Source organism: Pelecanus crispus, chromosome 5 (assembly GCF_030463565.1).
Source record: "Pelecanus crispus isolate bPelCri1 chromosome 5, bPelCri1.pri, whole genome shotgun sequence".
Classification (NCBI taxonomy): Eukaryota; Metazoa; Chordata; class Aves; order Pelecaniformes; family Pelecanidae; genus Pelecanus; species Pelecanus crispus.
The window spans coordinates 13,198,963-13,223,971 of record NC_134647.1 but is presented as its reverse complement, the minus strand read 5'-3'; the positions used below and the strand labels follow the sequence as shown (position 1 = coordinate 13,223,971).

Genomic DNA, 25,009 nt, shown 5'->3' with positions numbered 1-25,009 from the left:
CCTATTTGAGCTTCTAGAGATTTAATCACATTCTTGCTTGCATATTTTTCTTTAATATCTCAGGTTTTTTTCATAGTGGTCTGCTCTCTTGTATTCAGTGTCTGGGCCAGTAGCTGGGGATAAGAACTCATTTGTGATTTTGCTAGAAAATAACTTCTCAGACCCTGGAAAAAGACCCTGGAAAATGTGTAAACCTTTTCTTCTTTCACACTAATTCATGGAAGACTGACTCACACACGTGTATAAGATATATAAGAATGTATATAGAGTGGTGTAGAAAAGAATGCAGCCTTCTATGAGGGCATATATGTATGTGTTTCTCGGATTGATTTTTAGCTATATCAAAGTTAGCAGAGAACTAGATGATGATAGAAACTGGTTTCCTTTGCAGACATCGTGATTACTTAACATTCACTGTGGATTCTTTAATATATTGATAGTCTCTTTGTCAAAGGACTGAGGAACATCTGTTTAGGGCTGTTACCTTTCGGCCTCCTGCCTTTCATTCCCCATTTCCAGTGCAAGTACTATGGTATGATTGTTTTTTGCTTTCATGGTTTGTATTGAAAAAAGAAGCCCGTTAACATTTGCAAACACTAAACACACGCTATTTTGAGTCAGCTTTTTGTCAGAGTAAATGACATTCTAGATATGTGTTATGGCTTGCAAAAATCCATGCTTTCTGAATGGTGTTAGCATAAAGGGATGTATTGCAGGAGGGTTTTTTCCTGATTGGAGGTAATTGATGAGAAGGGTAGCAATAGGAGGTCTGCTTCAATGGCAGTCGCAGCCCTGTGCTGACCAGAGTCCAGCTGATCCCTCAACAGGGGTTGGAGGAGCCCTGGAGCATCCACCTGGGCATGCAGTTCAGTCATAGCTGGTCAGATATTCTGGGTACCGTTTATTTTGGTAAGGCCAAATGGTCTCACAGTGTCTGTACCAGCTTCTTAACAAAATTGTGGTTCATTAGTTTTATTGATCAAATTGTTTGCTAATGAACTTTACGGAGCACTTTTGTCAATTGGTACACCCCCGTTTGCTATCCTGACTTTACAGAGCTGTCCAAAAGTTGTTCAGACCTCTTGGAGCATTTACGGAGTCTCTGTTTTCCTGGATGACGTTTCTTCCTCAGAGGCAAAGCCTCCCGAGACAGGTCGATGACAAGCATGTGTTCAGAAGGCTTAAGGTACGCTTAGCGAGGGCTGCACAGGCACAGTATGGGTACCTGGCTCCGGTGTGGCATGCAAAGCTCCGACTGGGCGTCCAGCTCAGCTTGCACTAGGAACACGCGAGTGATTAGCCCCTAACCTGTATCCTGAGCAGAGCTTAAGAGCACACCCTAGTTGTCAAGCACCATGCAAACTTGAAGGCAAATGAGAACGTGCTCCATCTCTCGTGCTGAAGCTGCTGTGGAAATGCCACGAGAAAGGAGGGCAAGAGAGAAGGACACCATCAGCTGGGCGTTCCTGCATTCGCCTCATTGGGGGAGTCGAGGTGCCCACTCTCAACATGAAATGTGACATTAAATAATTCCAGAGCCAGCTCTAATCTGCCTTCTTCCTGCCCTTTTCAGGACACAAACTGCATCTCTAGTTCTAAGGCGACTTGAGGTGAGCCCTGTTTCCTAGCAGGTGTGTAGCATCACGACGGCACGCTGTGGCTCTCTTCCCGTGTTCTCTCCCCATCCCCACAGCTATGCCGGGATGCTGTGCTGTGCTCCTTGCTGAGCAGGCGGAAAGGAGAGGTAGGATGTCCCTTGGCCGGTATTTTGTTTCAGACTGAATGGCAACAGTCACTTGAAGGGCAGGAGAGCACCAAGCATACCTGAGTGGTGAGAGCAGGAGATTCTTGGCTCTTATCCCTTCAGGACGGAATTGAAACCATTGTCCCGATCCACGGCAGGGTCGCTGGTAACGGCTTCGTCCTGGCTTTGGTGGGACTCACGGTTCGCAGTGCCAGATTTGGCCGCTACAGAACGGGCATTTTATGGCTCCTGTTGGAACTTGGGCTGCACCATGCAAGCAGCTGTTCGCTGTTGGGCGGAGAGGCCGCCTCTGGAGCTGCCCAAGGGCAGCCTCGCAGCGGGCGCAGCAGCGTGCGTGGTCGGGTCTCGTGTTGCACCGTTGCCTGCTGCGCTGCCAGGATGCTGCGGGGGGTTGCGTGGTGATGCGCAGCCTGGGATGGTTGTTTTTCACTTACCTATGAGTTGCATTTCATGGTTTGTGTGTAATCGGTTACTTTGGAAGGAGTGGCTGCCTTTCGGTTGTGACGTGCTCGCCGCTCCCCGCCGTGATGGAAGGCGCTTTTGTGTCTCAGCCTGATCCCGTGGGGCTGCTCAGCAGCACTGGTGACAGCTGAGGCTACACGAGTGTTTCCAGTAGATGGCAATAGTTATTTGCAGCTGAAATTCTGTGTTTAAAGAAAAAAAAAAAAAAAATCTCCGGGGCCAGCTGCTTACAGGGGAAGCTTGCTTGCTCTCACTGTTCTCCTGCAGAGCTTTTTATTCAAATGGCACCTGTGGTGCGCTGCACCTCTGAGGCATTGCCTCGGAGCCGGCCAGCGCTGGGCTCTTGCCGTGCTGCGCCGCTGCTGTAACTCACCCCTCGTGCCCACCGCCTGCTCACCCCTCGCACCCACCACCTGCGTACCCCTCGCGCCCTGCTCACCCCTCGCGCCCACCCCTGCGTACCCGCTCTTCTCCGCGCCGGCTTTCGGCGGGAGCCGCAGGGGACGGGGCTGGCACCAACAGCGCGGCCGCGTCGCCAGCGCTGCAAGCGAAGTGCCAGGGCAGAGCAGGACGGGCGGGGACAGTGAGGTGCTCGGGGACAGAAATAAAAAAATATTACCCTGCTTTTTACGGCAAGCTACCCGGCTGCCAGATGGCAGGAAAATGTTGCTGCTGCCATTCCCCCATCCTGCCTGAAATTCAGTGTTCCCAGTCCTGCCCCCCCCCGCCCAGGCGCTTCTGGCTGCTTCAATGGAAAAGCCTGGGATAGACAGGGTCAAGAGAATGGAAATTGAGTTTTTGAGCTCTTTTTCAGGCTGCATCCCAAGGTATCTCTCCCTGCCAGCCCCCAAACTTCAGAAAGTGATGGTGCCTTGAGGAGCAGTCAGGAAAGTTAACAAAATGAAAATATTTGCCTCTGGGCATAGCTTTTGGCCAGACATTGGTGTCCATGCGTGCCGGGTAACGCACGGACAGCGAGGCCAGGGATGCTGGCAGTGCAGGACACACACAAGAAATTTGGTGCATCCCAAATGTATCATTTTAGTATGTGCAGGCAGATACTTGACGTAGCCAGCTTTGTGTTGGGCAGAAGTGGCTAAATACCTTACAATTCATCAAAATGCTTTCTGGAGGGGAAGAAGATGCATTTGGGGAAAATAGTTCAGCCACTCGGCGTGTACAGCGAGTCAAATGAGAGGGCACGGCACCAGAGGCTCCTGGCTTCCCTGGGGCATACCCTTCTCCAGATAGTTTCAAAAATTGCTTGCATCAGGGAATGTCCTAAATTGCTGTTTGAATGATTACGTAGGAGAAGATGTGAAGCATTAACTAGTTCTTTGCCATCTTTTTTTTTTTAAAGATTGATACTTTAAGTACTTCATGGCTTTTTGTTAATGCAGCTGTGTTCTCAGCATGCTTATAAAATCCCCCCAACAAATAACAGATTATAAGTCATTTGGTTCTTAGTTGCCTGTGTAATGTCTCCTCTAAAAAAGTCATTTGAAAGCTGCAGCTTTTTGCTGCTCAGTTTTACTTCAGGCTGCTGTTAATTGGTGTAGTTACACGTAGCATTTACTTTTACCTGTAAAGATTGAAAATGTTGCATTGGCAAGCACTGCTGCCTCCTTCCAGGTGTCCTTGAGAGGACGAGTACCGAGGTACCTGGGGAATTCTTTGGCAAAGGTGATGTACTTTTTAAAATACACACGATTTTTTTTTTTTTAAATAACGACAGAAGAAAATATTATTTTTTAAAAATTATTCCATTATACCAATATATTTAACCACTGCCACAGCAAGGCTTTGTCAGCTCTCCTGAGAGTAACATTTCAAGGCAAATGGGTGCCCTAGAGGGTCCCTGGGCCGTGCAGCCGAGCCCTCGAGGCTCTGTAACTGGGCACGGCGTAGTGCCAGCGTGGCCCAAAGGGCCGGCCGGCCACCGCTAGTCAAAACTGGACGTTTCTGTTTGCCGATTCAGTATGTGCTACGCAACTTATGGCTGTCTCTTTGCTAGCCAGATGCAGCTAAAATAAAACAGAGCCACTTTACCAGTGAAACAGTGTTTAATATAGTTAAATTACTTAAATAGATTTCAATTTCCATGGGAAATCATAACTGTATCCATTTTCGCAAGATCCAGAGTAAAGAGCGTGTGAATACCCCTTGAAATGATCATGACACACTGTCAACAATCACAGCTAGAGATACCGGGGACTTGAAATTTCATTGACAACACAACTTCATAAGATGAATCAAAAGGTAAGAAGACTGCAGACTTTTGTAAAGCAGAAAGCAAACCTAAAAACCGAGTGTATGGCATGAAGGTCATGAAACTCAGTGAGGGGGTAAAAGGGATGGAAGGTGGGGGGTAGGGGAGAAAGGCGTAACAGCGTGATGCAACTGAAGTATTTTGCAAACCAGGAAGGATGTAAAGGAGCAAAAGTATAGTACAAGGGCAGACTTGGCAGTTTTACAGAAGTCAATATACTATACTTTTCAGAGATGTTTCCTAGTGGAAGGGAGAAGGAAAGGGGCGATGCCATTTAAGCTTATGTTTAAATGGCTTAATGCTCGGGTTATGCTTAGCAATATGGCAAATTAATTAAGACAGGCCCATGGATTTTCACTTATTCTTGTTGTCAAGTAGGAAAAAATAAATCACCACCACCATAGTGCAATCATTAAGCTGTTAGTACTACAATAGTTCTGCCCTGAGAAGAGTGGAAAAGAATTTTATTAAATGTCAAAAGATTGGAGTAATTTTTAGTGCTAGCCAAATTCAATATCAAAACTCTCCCCTCATAGAATATAAAAAATATAGCTTTTTTTTTAAAACTCTTTTCTTTTTTTTTAATAAAATATCAAGGGAATTTTCTTTAATAGTTAAAAAAGGTACATAAATGATAACAGTGAACTATTCATAAACCCCCCCACTAGTGATAAAGATGTCCAACACAGTATCAATGGCACTGTATTTTAAGGTCGACCACCTCATACACACACTTGCCATCATAACCTTTTTTGAAGATCACCTAATTCCTGAAAATTGAAAATCTGTGACTCAGTTTAGATAAGTGCCTACTACAGGAAAGTCAACTCGATGCTGCAGTACATAGTTCCTTGTAACGTCAAATGGCAGTTACAATATCAGACAGCTCTCATATCAACAGGTTTCTATTAAGACCATCTATGAAAAACGATTTTTTAAAAGAAAAGTTCAAATGAGCTTTTTTTTTTCTCTTCTTATAAGAGCTCCTGTTAGAGTTAGTTAGAAGATTTGCTTAGAGCTCTTTTTGACATGTTTGACTGATACCGTCTCAGTAGCTAAAACTCAAAGGTCCTGTTTCCATTTGTTAAGATGCCACCCGCCGCTTGAATGCTGCATGGAACAACTGTGTGACTACTGCGTTTTTGTTTTTTCCTCTTCTTTGGGGTTGTAGATTTTTCTGGATTTTCATTTTAAAATGCATCTGATTCAGCCTGGAAACTCACCTGTTTGTTGTTGGTTGATTGTATAGTGATAATCTGAAAACTGCCAAGTCTGTATTCAGAGTATTATGCACAAAAAAATGACACAAAAGTCTACAGGTTATATACACCTCCCACCACACCTTGGTGTGGCCAGCCTGCCTTCTAATTTATATATAATTTACAAAATATAGAATTTGGTATATCTGTTAGATCTCCATGTTTTCAATATTACAAAATAAAAAATACAAAAAAAACCACAACAAATTTCAGGGGAGTTCCCCCCCACAAAGTGTCTCTTGTTTACATCTAGTCTTTCCCATGTAAACTGATATTTACCAAAGAAGAGCACAGAAGACTTTTTAATAAATACGGTTGTAGAGCCATCTTTCTTTATCTTGATCTTCCCCTTCATCAGATGTGCCAGCCCCACTCAGAAGAGCAGTCATTTAGCCACGTAGAAGAAGGGAAAAGAGGGGGCCAGGGCTCTAATGTCTTTTCACACTAAAACGTTACCGATGCCCTTCTAAAAGGCCTTTTTGTGTGCTGCAACAGTGGGTGTCAATTTTGAAAGCCCATTCAAAACAGCTAATAAAAGCACAGTGGTACACTTCAAATAGCTGGCAGTATGGGATGGAAACATTATGGGAGTGCAAATCCATTCCAAAATAATGCTTTGTAGTGAATCATACATTCCTTCAACCAAGTAAATGTTGTGTTGCGTCAATAAATACTTAAATAGCTTCTTATATCATCCTGTGGTAGCAGCCTTTTTTAAAAATTCCAAATTCATGTCTTATCTGTGAACTCTGTAGTACACATCTTTGGTCGACTTAGCACTCAGCCAGGAACAACTCCAAGGTGGTTTCTTTCGATTGCCTCTCGTGATGGGTGGCCAAAGAGCTTGCTGATATCAGCTCTAGAGTCACGGTGTGAAATTTCAACTGCGTTGCGTTTTCAGCTTCGCTGCCAAAAAAAAGTGATTCTTCTCCGATTCACAACCTCGTGTAATGCAAATTCCATCTTTGAGTGACACTGCAATCGGTGCTAACTAATTGGAGGCCCTTCATTTAGAAAGTAGGTGGTCATTTCTCCTTTGCCTTTGACCTTAATGACCCCTCGATATTCCAGCTGATAGTTGTTGGCTGCTAAAACCTGGTACATGTCTGTGGTTACCTGCAGAATAAACAAGAGGAAGCAGATGCTCGTCATGCCTTCCACACAAGTCTTTTCATTTGCTTTTGGAGTAATCCACAGACAAAATTGAAGTAGGTTCAACTATTTTGTTTCTAAGTCAGTCAACTTTTGCATATTGATCACTAACTGAAAGGTTGCCACAAGTTGCAGAACAAACACAACCTTTAGAAACTGAGAAGCTACAGAAGGTACACAACTGGGGGAAACCACATTTTTCAAGGAGGTCACAGGATAGAAAGAAACAAATGAGCCACGTTTTTAAAAACACACCTGGCAGTTCAGTCTACTCAGATGCATTCATTATATCACTGGAGTGGTAGCAGGAAAACAGGTTAAACATATGTTAAAAGTTCTCAAAAATTACATAGAAATTACACAGTGAATGTACAGTTTAGCAGGAGTCACTCAGGGGTTTGTTTTTATGAAGGAGAAGGTAGCGGGCAATGAGAAAGACTGAACAACTAGAATAATCTAGCCAGCATCCAAATTCTCTCTGCAGATGCCATTCAAAAATAATCACTTGTGCTGCAGAATAACGGAAGTTTAAAGACCAGCTTTCCTGAGATATTTATTTATTACAATGTATTTTCTCACCCTTTTTCAGGCGGCTTTAAATATTTCCATTTCTGGCTTCCTATTGCTGTAACATTGCTGTGCTGACTTGCTTAACTAGAATGAAAATTGTTCACGGACCATCTTGTAGGAAAGTTTAAAGGGTGTTGGATAAATATTGATCCAGTTAACTGACACCTTCATTGGAAAGAAACAGCATTGAAAAATGAAGAAAACCTCTTGGGTTTTACATCAGTTACTCTAACTATTTTTATATCCCTTCAGTACTTTCCCAAGGAATGACAAGCTGTTACTGTGGACATTGGCTCAGCGAAAGGCAGCCAGTGGAACTGAATCACGGGGAAGGTCACTGTCTGAAGGCCAAGGAGATGTTTGATTACAAGACAGTTCCCATCAACCCCTTAAACCATCCTCTTTCTCTAGTTACATATCCCCATCCTGCTGACGCCTGGATCCTTGCTAGCCTCACAACACATATGGCATTGTGAACAGAATTACACAAATACGTATCTGAATCAAGCCCTTGGAAAATAAACCAGCCTACAGTTGCACGTAGCCGAACAGCAGAGCTGGCAGCGTCACAGCAGGACTGTGCTCCTAGTGCCAATGAGGCACTCAGGGAAGGAAATTTAGCTCAACACTTCCACCCAGAACTGAACTGCAAGTTTCTGACCAAAGGTTGCAAAGTTGGTCAAGATTAAAAGGCAAAACACTAGCACAACCCAGTTGGCTTTTCTTTCAGTACTGTGTAAGTAAATGTATGGCATAAAGGAACAAAATTAAACCAAAATTCTAATTCTGATTAAGTTTCAAAACCCATAGGTGACACGGGGCTGGCAATGTAAGTTTTCCAGTGAATTCCTTACCTGAATCCTGTCAGGCACACCCGTACTGTCCATTCGGCTGGCTACATTCACCGTGTTGCCCCATATGTCATACTGGGGTTTGCGTGCTCCGATCACCCCAGCTACAACAGGACCAATATTGAGGCCTGGAAGGAGAGGAGAAATCCCACAATACTTAGATCCATCACGTGTGAACCACATGATGCTTGAGGCAAGTTATTTTTCAGACAACAAAAAACATCCTGAGGTTCACTGGTTCTAGCTGTGGGCCAAACTGTAGGGAAGGAAACTTTTAAAGAAAAGGGTTCTTTGATCCATTATGCCTGTCTGATTGGCAGCATGGGCTGGATCTGCTCAATTCAGCACTACTTTCCAGTACCAGATAACAGGATAAGGTTTATTTGCCAGCCGGCTGTTCACTTGAAGTCAGCACGCAGCCGCTGCAATGCTGAGCGCCTGCGAGGCAGCAGCCCGCCGGCCTTCCAGAACAAATACCACACTTGACATCCTCACATTTCTTCGCCTTCTCCTTTCCTGTCTCTTTTTATTCCCTGACTTGAAAGGCAATTTAATGTCCAAGAATGGCAGAACTGGGGACCACAGGGGGTGTCGGCAAGGAGCACATCACAGGCAAAATGAGCCCAAGCTCAACCACCATGTGAGACCATGCTGCGGTAAGAGCCTCTCTGCACCAAGGTTGGTTGCCCAACTGCTCCTAAGCTCCAGGGAGCTTCAGTAATAATGCTGCAACCCTAATAAAACTCCTCTGATGGTTCAGAGAGGGCAAAGTGGTCACCAGGCAACGAGACAATTAACATCACTGTACAGCTAAGGTAACATCTATGGTTTTTACTCTCCATAAAATCCCCAGCTCAGAATGACCACTACCTATGCTTAATCCTGTAAACACAGTGACATTACCTATCTTCATCTGGAAGTTGTTGAATGAGTGTTCATTAATGTATTTCATTTGGTCCATTAACCTCATGGCAAAATCAGCCAGAGCTTTGATATGTGTCTTCCCTTCCTTGTCGTAAGTGGAATCATTGAGGCCTGATGCAGCCATGTATGTACTGCCGATGGTCTTGATCTTCTCCAGCTGCCGAAATTGGTCTTCGCTTATTATCTGTTTCACAAGAGCAAAAGAAGTGAATAAACCTTGACAAATCCTTGACATGCTGGTAATGTCCTTGCCATGTGTCTTCCCTTGGTACAAGCACTACAAAGTACTGGACAGAGCCTCCACTACTCAAAGTATAGGAGGAAAGGGGATTAGATATTTGGAGGACTGACAAGGGAACAGAGGGATTTTCATGTGAAACAAAAAAAAAAGAATTAAAAGACTTCTAGAGTGAGAAGAAATGAACTATGGCACAAGGATTTAATAAGCCACCTTCCTTCAGGAGCTCAGCAAAGCCCCACTAAACTAATTGATTCAGTTCACTCTGTCCACCCAGATTTTCTGCGACTTACTTCATCAAAATCGGCAATGATCTCGTTGAGCAGTCTCAGACACTCCACCCCTTCGTTGTTGGCCTCCAGCTCCACGTAAAACTCTGAGAAGTTGCTTATGGAGGCGAACATGACAGCCACGCACTCACAGGACTGGTAGTACAGTTCATCATTTCGCCGCTCCTGAGCCAAGAAATGGGCTGCCACGTCCTTCGGCAAAATGTTGTGGAGGAGGCGTCTATTATAGGCCTGCAGCTCCTCCATTTCTTCTTTCTCTTCTGTGGCCTAGTTTAGGAGGGAGAAACAGTGATGTGCTTACTCTTTTGTAACTGCTCTGGGGAGGGAAAAAAAAAACCTGAAAATGAACTTGCAAGGAGGACAGAAACAGAAGAAAAGGGGAAACTGCAAAGGAGGGCAGAACCAGAGAGATGCAGAAACTTATGTTTTGCAGTGGAAGATGGTCTGTCTCTTTGTGTGCACATGTGTATGTAAAAGCAGGCACAGAATAATGCCAAAATCCAATGTTGTTATATTTCTGGGCCCTGAATTGGGTAACCTGTACAAGGTTTGTTCCTTCTGGGGAACTCCACTACCATCCACGAAAACACATTTGGCTTTCCCAGTCAAGCGCAACAGGTTTCAGGAGAACAAAGACAGCTCATCATTGCTAAAGTCTGACTGCATGAGTGGCACTGAATTATAATCTTCTCCCCGCACCCTCCAAATACTCATGTAGCTCAATAAAAGGACCCTCCTTTTCCACAAGGTCTGCCGAGGTGCAATGATGGTTGTGAAGTACAGTTACCATGGAGCCCATGAAACAGGCCAGTCCGACACTCTGGGGAGGACTTTTCACCCGCCTGTAAAGCCCATGTCTCCTGTGGTAGTGGGGGTATGCCCAGGCAAAGGGAAGCATGAGGAGGAGGGGTTATCTTGTTTCTGCACTAATGGGTGTGGATTTGGGTTTACTGTTCAGATGGAACCAGAGGAAGGACGTACCTAGGCTGTACCTAGGACACCTAGGATGTACCTAGGCCTAGGTGACTAAAATAAAACAAGCATTTAGAGTTCACTAGATTAATCAGACTTCAGAAACAGATTTTATTTCTCTTTGCAGACTTGCACAGTACCAGCATTATCTCAATTCATTGCTTCTGGTTTGTACGTAAAGGTACAGAGGTGTGTGTACTGATGACTTCTCTCTCCCCCATTACCTGATGGCACCAGTATTTCCCCCCCTCGTTTTACTTTTTGCCATTTTTAGTATTTCTGAGCAAAGGAAAAAAACAGGGTCAGGCAAGGACTAGGGGAAGGTGCAGCTGAGACAGGGGTCACGCAGAGCGGTTTGGCTTATGGGAGCCCTGAAGAGCTGTCCTGCGTACAGCACCCTCCGCTTCAGCAGAGGCACCAGGCACAATGTACAGCCTTTTGAAATGGGTCTTCTTCAAATCTTTTTTTTTCCAATGACTTTTGTCATTGCTGGAGAGCTGGAGCCAAAAAAAAGGAAAGACTTTGTGGGCCTTGGTTGGGCTAGATGATCTCTCAAGGTCCCTTCCAACCCAAAGCATTCATTCTATGAGATAGGTCTAAACACAGCTCAGCCATACTCTCCAGCCCTCACTTTGTGAGGGGAGAAAGTATAACCTCCCCACATCCCTTAAGTATGTGTTGGTAAAGGCACAAGCAATACTTGTAAAGCACTTAGGACTTTGCTTGTGGATGCTGGTTTCTGAAACAGGACATTGGAAACTGGAAATGACAAGGAAGCACCCTTTAGAAGGTGATATGTCTGGACAGAACAAGGAAAACACTTGGCTCTGCCTGAGGAAAGAAATGCTTCGGCCAGCTGAGACCTGTCCTGCTTGCTTGAGAATCACATATGATGGCCCAACATCACACATGGGCATAAGTAGTGAAAACATTAACACTGAACCCAGAGACAGGAGTACAGTGTGGCATTATCCGTAGTGTGTTGGTTATCCAGTACTGCTGCTATGAAGTAATGAAGGCTGGATATCAAGCCAGTTCCCCCTGCTTAACAAGAAAATGAATGAAAATGCAAATGTGAATCTTTCACACCCTTGAACACAGCAAACTAAAGCTCAGTGAACTCTGGGAAACAATTCATCAGTGAGTATGAGCTTCTTACATTTACAAATCATGTTATATTACAGGTTCCTGCAACAGTGACAGGCTCACTTGCCCAAATTCATTAACCTCGATCTTCAGATTTATAACCCTTTACTGCGGAGACTATTCAAAGTGCATTTACAAGGAAACAAGGGGTTAAAGTAAATAACCAGGCTGAGAAGCACTGAGTATGCAAAGTACCAAAGAAGAGCAGAGCATTACTAGCATGCCCAGTTATATGCCAGATGCAGATTAAATTCAAAGGCACTTTATAACACTCGACAGTGAATAGCTCAGTAGTTTTATATTAACACAAATGACTATGTGTATTCCTCCAATACAGCAAACACCCACTAACCTGGAGCTTCCAGAGGAAATCAAGCCTTGCAGTGGATTCCACTTGCTGCGCATGCAAGTACAGTGCCAGGACAAAGACAGTAATGATGACAGGGGTCACAATCTTCAGCGCGACTCGTGTCATTGCTGGAGAGCTGCAGTCAACAAAAGAGCAGAATTTCCCAGTTAGTCTCAGCGTGGAGGAACACAGCTTAGCCACACTCTGCAGTTCCCACTTTAAGGCTAACCAACCTCTGAAGAAAAGGCTTTTTTCTTTCCCCTCAAAGCACGTGTTGGTAAAGAGACAAACAATACCTGCAAAAAGCTGAGGACTTTGGCTTACAGGTGCTGGTTTCTAAAGCAGGACTTTGAAATTGGAGATTTAATCCAACTTCTTAAAAAGGGTTAACATCAATATAAAAGCCATTTTTCAGAGAATGACCATACATGCTCAGCCACCACCACTGCTTAGCAAGACTGAAATGCTGACAGCTCTTCAGACTGTATTATTCACTGTGTCTCCTGTACTGGCTTCCCCAGCCTCCTAAGTCTGGAACTGTTCTATATGTACTGCTTCTCTAATTAGTCACTTCTTAATGGCCTTTTGTTTGTAAGTATTCTGTAAGCTGAAAAGAGCACTAAGACACATTCCCATCCCTTCTTACAAGCAAGCAAATAAAAACTGTTAAATCTGAATTACAGAGTTATTCAGTATGAAAATATTATTTTGATAAAACCTTTGACTTGTAATTACAAGTAAGCTCTATGAGATGCTCTATAAAGCAAGCTGACATAAGTCCCACAGGGAAGAGGATGCTCTGAGAGTAGCTATACATACAAAAGGGCAATACTCAGTCCACTTAGGGCATTAGCACTGTGTTGCACCAGCTCACAGCAATGCACAGTCAAATGCCAGACACTGCTGGTAAGTCAACGTGCTGATATTGCACCTTGTGAACAGAAAATGCCTACCAACAAAACCCCATAAAAGTATTTCATGCCAAAGTGACTCACCATGGTAACGTTGCATTCGCAGACATGCTGAAAAAAACCCACAAACACAAGGTTAGCAGAGGGTTTGGCTCCCTCCAGCACTCGTCCTTTCGTACATCATGCAACAGCACCTCTGCAATGTGGCACTTCTGACACTGTGTGGGGCTATCGCCCTTTTAAAGCAGAAAACTCCAAAAAGATGGGGGGGGAACGTCGTCTGAGCTATACTCAAAAATCCAGAGTGATGGTGCAACATGGTTAATGTAGTTAAAGAAGCATTAAGAGCTACAGAATCATTTGGGATTTTGATGTCAGTGTGGGATGCTGACCAAATGCTTGTGCATCCATCACTACTTCATTAGGTCAGGCTGGAAAATTTGATCTAAAGAAGAAAGCTTTGGGCTAATATCTTGTTAAGGGATAGCTCCTCTTTTCCCCATTTATTGTAGCACGGAGACGCATTTAATTCCTTTAACTCTAGCACTACTCCCTTCTTCCACAAGTCGCTCATCTCCAGTGTTGTGCCTAGCCATGGGTACCACACACAAGTGCACTAAAGAAAAACCCTTATGCGGATTGCTATTACTATTCACAGTACTGCAAAGTACTCGTATGAAGCAGAGCTGCTGGAGAAGATGGAGGGTGTGCTTTTCTTACAGTGAAATGATGAAAAGGAGCTTTCTGGTAGGTAGTAGCTGTCTGAGTTCCTGACTGATTGATTACTTAATGCTGCTGGGTTTCTTCTCAAGTGTGGGTGGAGTATTAGGTGGCTGCGAACAATGCACAGGGATCTTTTAAAACACTATTTAAATGGAAAGAAAGAGAAAAGGTAATATGATAGTAGCTCTGTGCATCCAGTTATACTTCATGTGTCACCACGCTGGTGTGTCGCTGCAGTCAAGTCTAGCAACTCCCAATGTCCTATAATCAGCCTTTCAGTTGCTTGCATGCTGGACTGGTTTGTACACGGAAGTGTGAAGCGACATCTGTATCACTTCTAATTAGTCAGAGTACCATAATGGCTGCAGAGCAGACAGTAATTATGTAGCTACAACGGGCACCCAATTAAAGTAGTATGAGGTCATGTTCATTTTTTTTTAATATCAGCTGGACAATAAGGTACATCTCTGAACTATGTGCTACATGCTGACCTCCCATTTCCCACAACACACAAATGGACTGCCAGACATTGGGACAATAAATAGCTGTCCATGGGGCTCTCCGGACAAAACAAATATCATTTAGTGAGAGATAATATAGCATCACAGAAAGAGATTTCTGGGAAAACCTTCTCCACTTTATTACTGACATTTTGATTGTGAAGTGACGTAAATTATACTTCTAAATGCTGTAATTTTGCTTAGTGCTTGACTTACAAGAATGAAGTGATATTTGGGATATAAAATGCTGTTATTTCTCTAATTCTGTTAGAAAATGCTAAATAGGTTCTGCTGTTGGAACACCTAAAGTGCACAAAAACGGAGGGAAACTTCATTCGCCCCACACCTCCACAGAAAGCTCCATGGGGTTTCCTACATAATTTCGTTCGCTTGAGTTAAGAAAATAATTTAAGTGATTACTGTAAAAGTAATGTACAGTGATTACAGTAAAAGTAAAAGTATGGCAGTAAAAGCCATACCTCCATTAATTATTACTGGGCACACATGAATGCTAAAATCATGGAATATTTATGTGAAGGACAGAAGTAACCAGGTCCATCCAGCTTGAAGGTGTTAATGACCATCAAGAAATTTGAGCAACTACACAAGCTATTTCATAACCTACAAGATAGCACTGGGAAGGACCATGGGAATCTTCTCAACCGCCCTCCTGTCCAAGACAGGAGCAACCACAGCTATCATCTTTGACAAATGCTTCACCTAAATTGGTGCTTTCCAGATCTCTGATTGTTCTTTGCTGCTCTGGACTCTCCATTATCGTGAACTGCCTTCTTGCCCCAAACTGGAAAACATATTCCAGGTTAGGCCCTCCCATTCCTAATTAGAGCAATGGTCCGCTCCTTGTGTGTTACAGGCAACTCTCCTTATTATACATCCTAGCATTATGTCCACCTTTAGACAGCACCATGACTTTGTTGACTCACATTCAAATATAATCGTTGCCTACAAGGGGAAATCATCAAAACAAGTAGTTAACACAACAACGCAACTCCCCGTGAGAAATGAAACTTGTGGAGGAGGGTGGGTTTGCGGATGTGCCAAATTTCCCTCCCTGGCGTGACCTTCAGGAGAGGGGTAACCATGTCAGTGGAAGGAGGTTGTCACCATGATTAATGTGTGACCTGGTGATCATAAACTACCTTTTGTAAGTAAAAGGGCAACTGTCTAATCCCACTTAGCCCAGGCCCTTCTGCTGGGAATTGTGCTGAGACCTGCTGTGATACTGGCTTGTCAAATGTGGACAAGTGTCCAGCAGCAACTGTCAGGGGATCACTAACCAAACATCAAACACCACCATTCCACCACTCCAACCTGGGTTTGATACACCAGATAACATCTCAGTGGTTCATCATCACATCCCTGAGCCAGCTCAAGTTTGTTGGAGGTTTTTTTTTTCTTTTTTTGAGAAAAGACATTTCTACATTGGGAGTGTAATACCAGAAGAAGTGAGAATGACTAACTACAACTCCCCATTTCTGGAAGAAAAAGAAATACAGAACCACTCTGATTCCAGTTATATTATGTTATTAATAGATAGTTCATTAGTCAAGTTCCACATTAGTCAAGTTCCACATTAAAAAGGGAACTGTGTTCTCCTACTCTTCAGAGGTGAAGAGCAGCATTGACAAAGCCTTTAGTTTACAGCCATGCCTTCTCTGGTATCATGCACTTCCCTTGCTTGCACCACAGCCTCGGTGCTCCCCTCCACCTAATGCAACACTGAAATCATTGGGTGAAAGAAATTAGGTGAAGATTTCAGAAGTGAAAGGCACTTACTAGGTGTTAGCTGTAACCAGGAGATCTGCATTGTCAAAAAGGTTGACCCCTGGCACTTCCACAATGAGAACATATATAAATTCAATGATTAACATAAGGATCAGTTTTCCAATACAGCTGATCTGAAGGAACACAGAGCAGGCCAGGAGACTCAATAAGACACTGTAGGTAAAATACTGTATAAAGACAAAAAGGGGAAAAAAAACAGAAAACAGATGAACGTCAGCTGGATAAATCAAAACTGAAAACAAAGGAAACTAAACAGAGGGATAGAAAGGGATTGGGAATTATGTAGTTGAGCTGACCGGACATGTAAACCTGGGGCTGCCTGTGGGATTCTCCCACATTACAGGAGATTTAAGTGTTAAAACTGAACTGATGGAGAGGAAATCTCTTGCATTCTTCATCAGGCGTTACTTGCTTTACACTCAGGAGGCATAGGGCTCACAGCTGTATGCCCAAGGTTGTGATGTAGGTTTGCCCTGGACACGGTTATTGAAGTAGCAGAAAGCATCATCCAGTTACGCTGGAATACTTCATGCTTTAAGGTCAAATTCTGGACTCGAATTCGCACATCTGCACAATGCACAGGACCAAGGGTAGCAGCAATTCACACCACCAGGAAAGATACCCACTTGAGGCCAATTGGAAAGTATTGCCCCTGCTGATGTGACACACTGAATCCATTGGCAACGTACAGGCTGGACAAACTTCTACCAATGCCCAACAGCACGATCATTTTTTCTGCCAGCAGTCACAGAAGTGTGCGCATGTGTGGTAGTGGAGCCCTCTGCCACACCTGGGTGGTGGGGCAGCAACTTCTGCCAATCTGAGAGCTGAATGTTTAGCATGCCGGTGCTTTCAAATGCAATTGCAGGCTGCAGGTGCCATTTATGGCTCCTGGGAAAGCTAGGATGGATGTAAAATGAAGACAGGCATGTTATCCAGCTCATCACCTTCCTCCTATCAAATCTGTCAAGATTTAAGCTTCCACTCTGTCCGGACAGGCCTATTTCTGGCAAAAAAGCCTGTATCAGATGCCTGAGGCAATCCATCCTTTCAGTTAAAAGCAAGCCCTAGCTGAAGTAGAAATACACTTACGTTCTGAGCTCATTTATTAATAGTTCATTGCTGATATATTAAATTAGAGAAAATAACTTGTACAGCTTGTAACTTGACTCTTCAGTTTCCAGAAAATGGGTGGATGTTCCCTGTGGCTGAGGGGTGGGATCCCACCATCTCCTGAAAGCACACTGGGAGCAACAGACAACACCTGTACCAGATCCAACACCTGCCCTGCAGAGCACAGGGGAGAGACTCCTCACTTCTTAGCCCACTGACCAGCAGGACCTGCCTCAAGGCTGCCATAGCATCCTCAGCATGCAAAATGCTTGTTCCTCATTGCTTAAAATTCTTCTCTGTCCTGAACCAGCACTCCTGACAACCTCATGATGGGCACAGACTGTGTCTAGTTCTCCTTTGTGCCAGATTTTGCTTCTGGGTCTTTCTGCGGACACACTAAGAGCCTTTGCAGGATTGAAAGTCACAGTAACGGTGGTCTCAAAAACCTCACTGCATCAGATAGGGACCATATTCCTGTTAGGTTAAATGGAAATAGGTTCAGTGGGATACCAGGGCTTTCAGTAGCACCTTGGACATCTGGATGATAACAGATCAGCCATAAATCTGTCAGGTCCCCATAAACCCAGATGACCTTGACATAAATTCTGCCCCCATCCTAGACAGATTTTTTCCATTTTCAGTTTCCAGTAGACAACACATGTAATGGCCATGACCTAAAAACTCAGAGAAAGGTCTTGAATAGCTATGCAGAAAGATGATTTTTTTGGCAAAGTATTCTACCAGTGTGTAAAACATATGTTGGGGTTTTTTTGCCATTAGAAGTGTTTTGATTTTTTTTTTTAAACAAGTTATTCTGAGGAGGTAGGATTTGCATTTGCAAATTGAAGCAGACCACTATCAGGGCTGCTAACCCACCTGAGGCCAGCAAAGTTTTTCATCAGGATCTAAAACAATGGAGGGAAGGGTTAAATCTATGACTAGACACTGATTTTCAGTGAACTGATTTTCAAGTAACACTGAGCACCCACAAACTCCTTTGAAATGACTTGCAGTTCTGCATGCCATTAAGGACTTCATGGAGAAAGGCCATTTATCCTGCTACAGGGAGGATCCAGCAATTATAAAAGTCCACTGATTATTCAGCCCCGAAGGAACTTAAACATTAATGTGGTAATGTGATAATAACTTCAGACACTTCAGCTTGTGCATAGTAGCCTGTGTCAGTCCTATAACATCAGTCAGGAGCAACCTTGCTTTCCTCTGAATCACTGAGATTTATCAGAAAGGTTTTATAGCCCCTTCTCAGATCAAGCTCTGCAATCCATTTTTTTCAAGCAATACCTCTGGAAAGTTGCAGTTGGGCAAAGGACTGTCACAGAATCCCTGCAAGGTGCCCAGGCTGTAGTTGGAAGTCAGGTTGCTGATAAGGCATATGTCCACCCGGTCAGGAGTGATGTTGTATTCTGCAGCCATGCAGCTGGCAAGATCCACAGTGCTGCACAGGAACTGAAGAAAAAGATGGTATTAAACTCAATAGCATAGACAAGGAGAAGAAAACAAAACAGTTCACATCAAGTAAAAAGCCCCTTGAAAATGGCTGTAGCAATGTGCAAAATATGCAAAATGAAATCACTGGCTTACATTTTGCTGCATGTGCAATGGCTATGTTTTTTCTCCCCCAGAATATTAATTAATAAAGTCCAGGCTGTGCACTCTAGAAAGCTAGTTTCGTGCTCAACTTCACGTACAACTTTATGTCTGAAGGTTCACAGGCAGAGGGGCTGTAGATACTACACATACAAATATATCCTGCTGTCTGTGATGAGGTCCTGGTGTTGCTCTATTTCTGCTGATGGGAATTTCTGAGCTGATAACTTTCCCCTGCCATCTCTAAAACTTCTGCTGTGGGTCCTTCTACAGGGAAGACTTCAGCAGCAAGGCTTAAAGGCTGGTGGGCTATGTTATGCTGAGGAAGCAGCAGAGGCCCATTCTGATCTCCTCCATGTGCTGCTCTGTTTGTCCATTTTGCTAATTTTTATACTAAGCAGTTCACAAATGCAAAGAATCACACATTATGCAGAGAAACAAATCTCTAATTTCTGCATGGTGCTCAGCAACCCACACCAGCTCTTTGCAGGTGACTATGGGGGAAGGTGGTGGGGTGTCAATGCCACTGAGCTAGCGCCTCCCATTCAAGTACCTCAACAGAACATAAAATTGTTCCTAAACCTCCACTATGTGTATAGGGAAGCTGAGGCAAGAGCAAGTAGTGGTCTGATTTTTAGTTGTTTAAGCCTCTCCATGGCAGTGCAAATCAGCACTGCTGCAGCTGAGGCCATGGCTGAGAGGAGCTGAGGGCCATGCGAGGTCTTTGTAGCTACCACCAAGCTCAGGGCTTTAACACCAGGCCCATCTCTCCTTTTTTTCCCCACTCTCTTAAAAAAATGGAATAGATGAATGCAGGGTAGAGAATATTCAAGTGGTTTCTTTAATTTACATTCAGCCATCAAGCCATTTGTACAAGTGAGAAACCAGCAGCCACAGGGTCCTAGAGAACAGCCCGTCTCTCTCCAAGTCTGAAATCAGCAGTGGCATTTGAATGCAAAGCTAGACCACCCTGCTCCCAAAAATGCAACTCAAAGCAAAGTCTTCACAGTCCCTGTTAGGTGATCACTGTACTCAGAGCAGGATGCAGCACCGTGCAGAAGGCCGGCACAAAGCCTACGCAACATTAAGTCCCACTCAGTACTGTGGGAGTTAAATGACGCATCGGCCTTGTGCTGGCCCTTCACGCAGGGGTACGCTTCAGGCTTGGCTTATGTACTTGGAGCAGAAGCATGTGAAGAATCAGAAAAGAACATGGGCGCAAATTGGTGCCAGGTATATAATGGGCTATAGGGATGCAGCTGTCGGGCTCCCATTTCTTTTCTGTGCCTGAAAACCAAAAGGGAAGTGACCTCAGATACTATAAGCATTAGGCAGGATTACATTAAACCCAGTGGTTTGTAAGGGTTACGATGCTGCAGAGCACCAATGAGAAAACCATGCAGAAGTGAGTGGGTCAAAAGGAAATAATGCACATACCATGTTGACAAAGGCAGATAGAAAAACCAGGATAATGGCAAAGACTCCAACTAAGGTACTATTGGTCCTGGACTGTACAATCTTCTTAGAAAGAGTCTGGAGCGGAGCTGGGAAAAGCTGCATGTGTGGGGAGAAAAAAAAAATTAAACAAACATGTAAAATCATTGCTTGTTTTACAGATTACAACCTGCATTTGAGCTGCCCACATCCTTCAGAGCGGCATCTGTGCGGATGCTGCACAGGGGTTAGAGAATGGTGATGGGCAATGGCAGCTCCGGGACAGGGGCGAGCAGGAACGTGACCGCCTCGTGGCAGCAGGCCCAGCTGGCTCACCAAATCTACTTAGTCCTTCCTAATGGGGATGATGGCTCCTGAGCCAAGATAGCATGGCTTGCAGGGCTGTGCTCATCCTGTCGTGAGAAGCAAACCACAAGCCATCTGTAACTAAAATAGCCAGGAGCTCAAGCCTGTAAATAACTGGATCAAAAATTTAAAAAAGCAGAAATGAAAAAATACATGTCATCTCCCTTTGATCACAAAGGCATATTGTAGGATTTTCTGTTGCCATTTCAGAAACAGACTGTTAAAAAGCCCAGGCTAGTCTCATGATCTGTCAGACCCTCGGTGAAGGCTCTGGAGAAATCAGCTGGCCACGTCTGGTCTATGGCACTCGGCACCACAGGCACATGGGGCTAAAAATAACTGCTGGAGAGGGTGGTCACAGAGCTCCCCTAGACAGACTGTCCCAGTGATTCACTACTATCAGAGCCAGAAGCTTTCTTCTAATTGCTTTCTGACTGCTTTGCTTTAGGTGCTGCATCGTATTCCGGGTAGAAACAGTCTCTGTGTTGAAGCAGAGACTAACCAGGTGCTCTCTGTAGCAAGGGTCACCCCTCAGTATCGCATAAGGTCTCCTTCCATTGCATTAGCTACAAGAGAAGCCCAGAAGACAATGAAACCAACCCTTTCTCTTCATGTGCCACCACCATCCCAGTGCAAGCTCAGGGCTGGGGCAACGAGAGATGGATGCCAGGAAAACCTTGCGCACCGACACCCTCCTGCTGGAAATCATCAGCCCCGCAGTGTCCTTCCCCTCCACGCCACCGCGCTGGGGCAGAGGGGCTCTGCTGAAGACTGCTGAAGTTTTTTCCAGAACCCAACTCTCCTTTCCCTACCAGCACGCTGCATGAATAACCAAGCCACTAGAGGGTATTTTTAGAGACACAAAGAAGCTAGCAGCGCAGCAGCACGGCACTGCAATTTAACTATGACTAATGCTTCTATTAAAAGTCTTGCTTTTCCCTTTTATCCTTCACTCTTACATCTTCAGAGATTCAACATTTTGTTAGTGCATAGCTTCCCACACAGCAGTCCTAGTAATTACGAAGCATTTGAACGGCCAATGCACTGATTAGCCGGTGACTTTTGCAGAGGGAGAGAGAAGTTGTGGCAAAGAGTTTTGAAAGAGCTGATTTCACCTGCTACCAGCACACGCACAAAAATCCAGCTAACTCCAGGTGAGAGGAGAGGGCAAGGCTCTGTCGGGAATGGGAAGAAAGGGGAAATCAGGGTTGTGACTTATTTGCACTGAATGAGGATTGACTGAAATTCACTGAAAGCTTATGCAATCCTTCAGGCTCATGCAGCCACTGTAAAACAAAGCAAAACACCTCTCTCTCGAAATAAACCTTGCTGATATAGAAATCCTTGGCTCTGTTGATAAACCATGAACCAAAATACCTCTTTGCCCTACCATGTCCAAGCTGCTTCCACACAGACATCAGCTAGCAGATCCCTACCAGCACAGGGATGTGGGAAATGCCATGGGGCTTTCCCCTGCTCTAACCTTTATAGGATTTAGAGGGAGAAGGAGGATTTGTGGTGCATTTAGACAGTTTTCTCACTAGATTAGAGCAGGACAGGTTTTCCTGCCACCCATCTGTTTAGGCCTCGAGGCCAAGCTCCACAAAGGTATGCACGGACCTAACCTCCTTCTGTAATCTCTGGGAAACCAGGCACCTAAATAAAACTCGGGAGTGCTTTGTTGTGGATCTTGGCTCAAATCCCTGTTGCCAATGATCTCAAAAAAGCCTGACTTTGAACCAAGCCTGAGATATCAAGCAAAGCTATCAGTGGAAGACACTTAAATTGTAATGAAAACATGTTTTCTTTGTATTAATTTTGGTTCTCATTACTTTGCAAACTAGGGAATATTTTAGGTCAGTAAACAAGTACAGCTGGAAAAAGTCCTGAAGAGGCAACAAATGCCAAAACCCATAGGAGGTCAGGATTGCAATAGAGAGCGCAATGGCACAGCCATGCCGCATATCTGAGGAACCTCTTCCTTGTGAACAGCATTCATGGAGGCTCTATAACGTAGGTAATGCTCTCCCCATTTCACAGGGGCAGACAGAGACCAGGAATAATTGCAGCTTGGAGGACTTCTGTGACAGAAATGGGGGACCTGTCCAGCTCTGACAATTCAGCTCCACTCTAGCAATGTTCCCTCCATAAAAACATCCACAAATCAGGGGTATAACAAAACAGAAGAAAACAGAAAAGAAGATGACTTCCACTCCCATACTCCAACAAAATAAAATTGAATCCCTTCTGTCCTAGGAAAAGCAGCAGAACATCAGGACGTTATAGTACAGTGAAAATCCAGGCACTGTTGCTGCTTAGCCCATTGCTTTGTACTGTGCAACATCATTCACTCCTCCTAATAACACTCAGTCTTGCCTGAGTGAAGAACAGGACAAGGGAAGGTCTGATGAAATGACAACTCTTAAGCCCACACATGTACTACTGAGAACAGGGGCTGAAAGAAAGGCTGTGATCCATTTGGGTAGCTGAGATTAACATTCGGGTTGCCACACAAGCTTGAGGTCACTCATTAGCCCTCTTAAAATCCCCATGTAAAGAAAAATATCCACAGTGTAAAGAAAAACATCCACAGTGGGAAAAAGGAAATTGGATTGTCCAGCTGATTCCAGTTCATCTGAATTGAAATGCATAAATGCTGCTGGAAGACATTATCTCCCAGAAAAGAGAGGCTCTGAAAAGCATGCAGGTACTAATAAATATAGAAAGGGAAGGTAGGGCACTGTTGTACAGGTGAAAGTCCAAATTTTAAAAGCGATCCAACAAGTACACTGGTGTTATGCACCCTCCACGACCTCCAGTCATTTACATGACAAAAATACACTAAATAAAAACTGTACTTTGCAATAACAGCTGATCACACACAGAAGAGTAGTATTTCTCCTTTTTGTCTTCTTAACATACATTGTGGACATGGAAAACTGCTTAGATAATTGCTGTTGTGTTGTGAGATGAAAAAAACTATGAGGTCTTTAAGTTCTGATTTTTCAATTTGTAATAAAAGCCTTTGAGTCATTTTGAAGTACATTAAGATGCTTCTAGAGTAAAAGACAACATCTCCAGGCAACTTGATGTTGCAATTCCATTTATGTAACTTATTTCACAGTGATTTATTAGTCTAAGTAAAAAAGTACAGTTTTCAGAGGTATTTTTTCCCCTGCTTGAGAAGAAGAAAAAAAAAAAAAGCTTTAGTAGCATCTGGACCAGCTTTGGGAGGCAAAGAAACAGGCAGGCAAGCTGCAAATATGTAAAGCTACAGAAAAACTTATTTTCTTGTAAAGGATAACTTGAAATTTCTCTCATACATGCTCCCAGGAACATGCAAGAAGTTGAATTCCACACAGCAGTGCAGATACCAGAAGTTAAGGATTTTAAGAAGAAACACAAACTTGGTAAGTTAGTAGCAAAACAGATGTCTGTCAGTGGAGTATTTGCGAAGGGACCCTGGTTCCCATGACCTTAGACTCTAGTGGGAAGGAACACCATCTCACAGTGGCCAAGTCTTCATGGAGCATCAAAGTGAAGAACTGGAACTCTCTTGTTTATTACAGCTGAAGAAACTTGGAAAGCCAAGCTGGCTGCGTTGGCAGTTCCAGGATCAACTTCTAGTCCGTGGAGAATTTTATAGTGGAAGATAATAATGACAGCAAAAGAAAATAAAACATGATCAAGCTGTCCAGAAAGAGCCTGCTGGCCACTGTCAAAGCCAGAGATGGAGAGGCCAAAACAAGGAAGGAAAATCTCACATGAAAGCTGGAAAGAGGAAGAAAAAAGAGCCACTTAGCATGTAGCAGCACAGCAAACAGGCAAAAGTTATGCTTATGCAGATATCCTGGGGTGGACACCTGCTTTCCAACTTTGTGTGAAATGAACCATTGGTATGTAAAACACATGCTCTCCTATCCCACATCCAAGTGTGAAACAAAACAAACAACGTTGACCTGTGTCTTAAAATTTTATCTAAAGGATCTGTAGAAGTGCTTTCCTTGTGCATATACGTAAAAATACTTCCTGGAGCAATGTGGAGTACAGAAATAAAGTAACACCCCTTAACCGAGGGCTGGGTAAACCCATTACTTAAAAAACTCTTGACTTGAAACACCAAAATCTTTAATGACAGAAGCAGGTTGCAGCTACTGGGAGCTGCTGCCATCAGACAGTAGCTGACAAGCCAGAAGTACCCATCCCCTAAACAAGCCATCTCATAATCAGATGTTGTCAGCAGAGGCTAATTTGGAGCACTAAAAAAGGGGTAATCAAAAAGGTACTGGAGCTAGAAAGCC

General features: G+C 44.0%; 1 protein-coding gene across 1 annotated transcript in view; it reads right to left on the bottom strand.

Moving 5' to 3' along the window:
- Positions 1 to 6,742: 6,742 nt before the first annotated feature.
- ADCY5 (adenylate cyclase 5) overlaps positions 6,743 to 25,009 on the bottom strand; it is a 219,208-nt gene continuing 200,941 nt past the window's right edge. Inside the window, exons 13-21 of the mRNA XM_075710138.1 lie at positions 20,346 to 20,462; positions 18,603 to 18,767; positions 16,179 to 16,354; positions 13,243 to 13,269; positions 12,251 to 12,383; positions 9,784 to 10,047; positions 9,232 to 9,436; positions 8,332 to 8,456; positions 6,743 to 6,871 (exon numbers count right to left, since the gene is read on the bottom strand). Coding sequence (XP_075566253.1) covers positions 6,743 to 6,871; positions 8,332 to 8,456; positions 9,232 to 9,436; positions 9,784 to 10,047; positions 12,251 to 12,383; positions 13,243 to 13,269; positions 16,179 to 16,354; positions 18,603 to 18,767; positions 20,346 to 20,462 — 1,341 coding nt within the window. The remainder of the gene's footprint in view (positions 6,872 to 8,331; positions 8,457 to 9,231; positions 9,437 to 9,783; positions 10,048 to 12,250; positions 12,384 to 13,242; positions 13,270 to 16,178; positions 16,355 to 18,602; positions 18,768 to 20,345; positions 20,463 to 25,009) is intronic.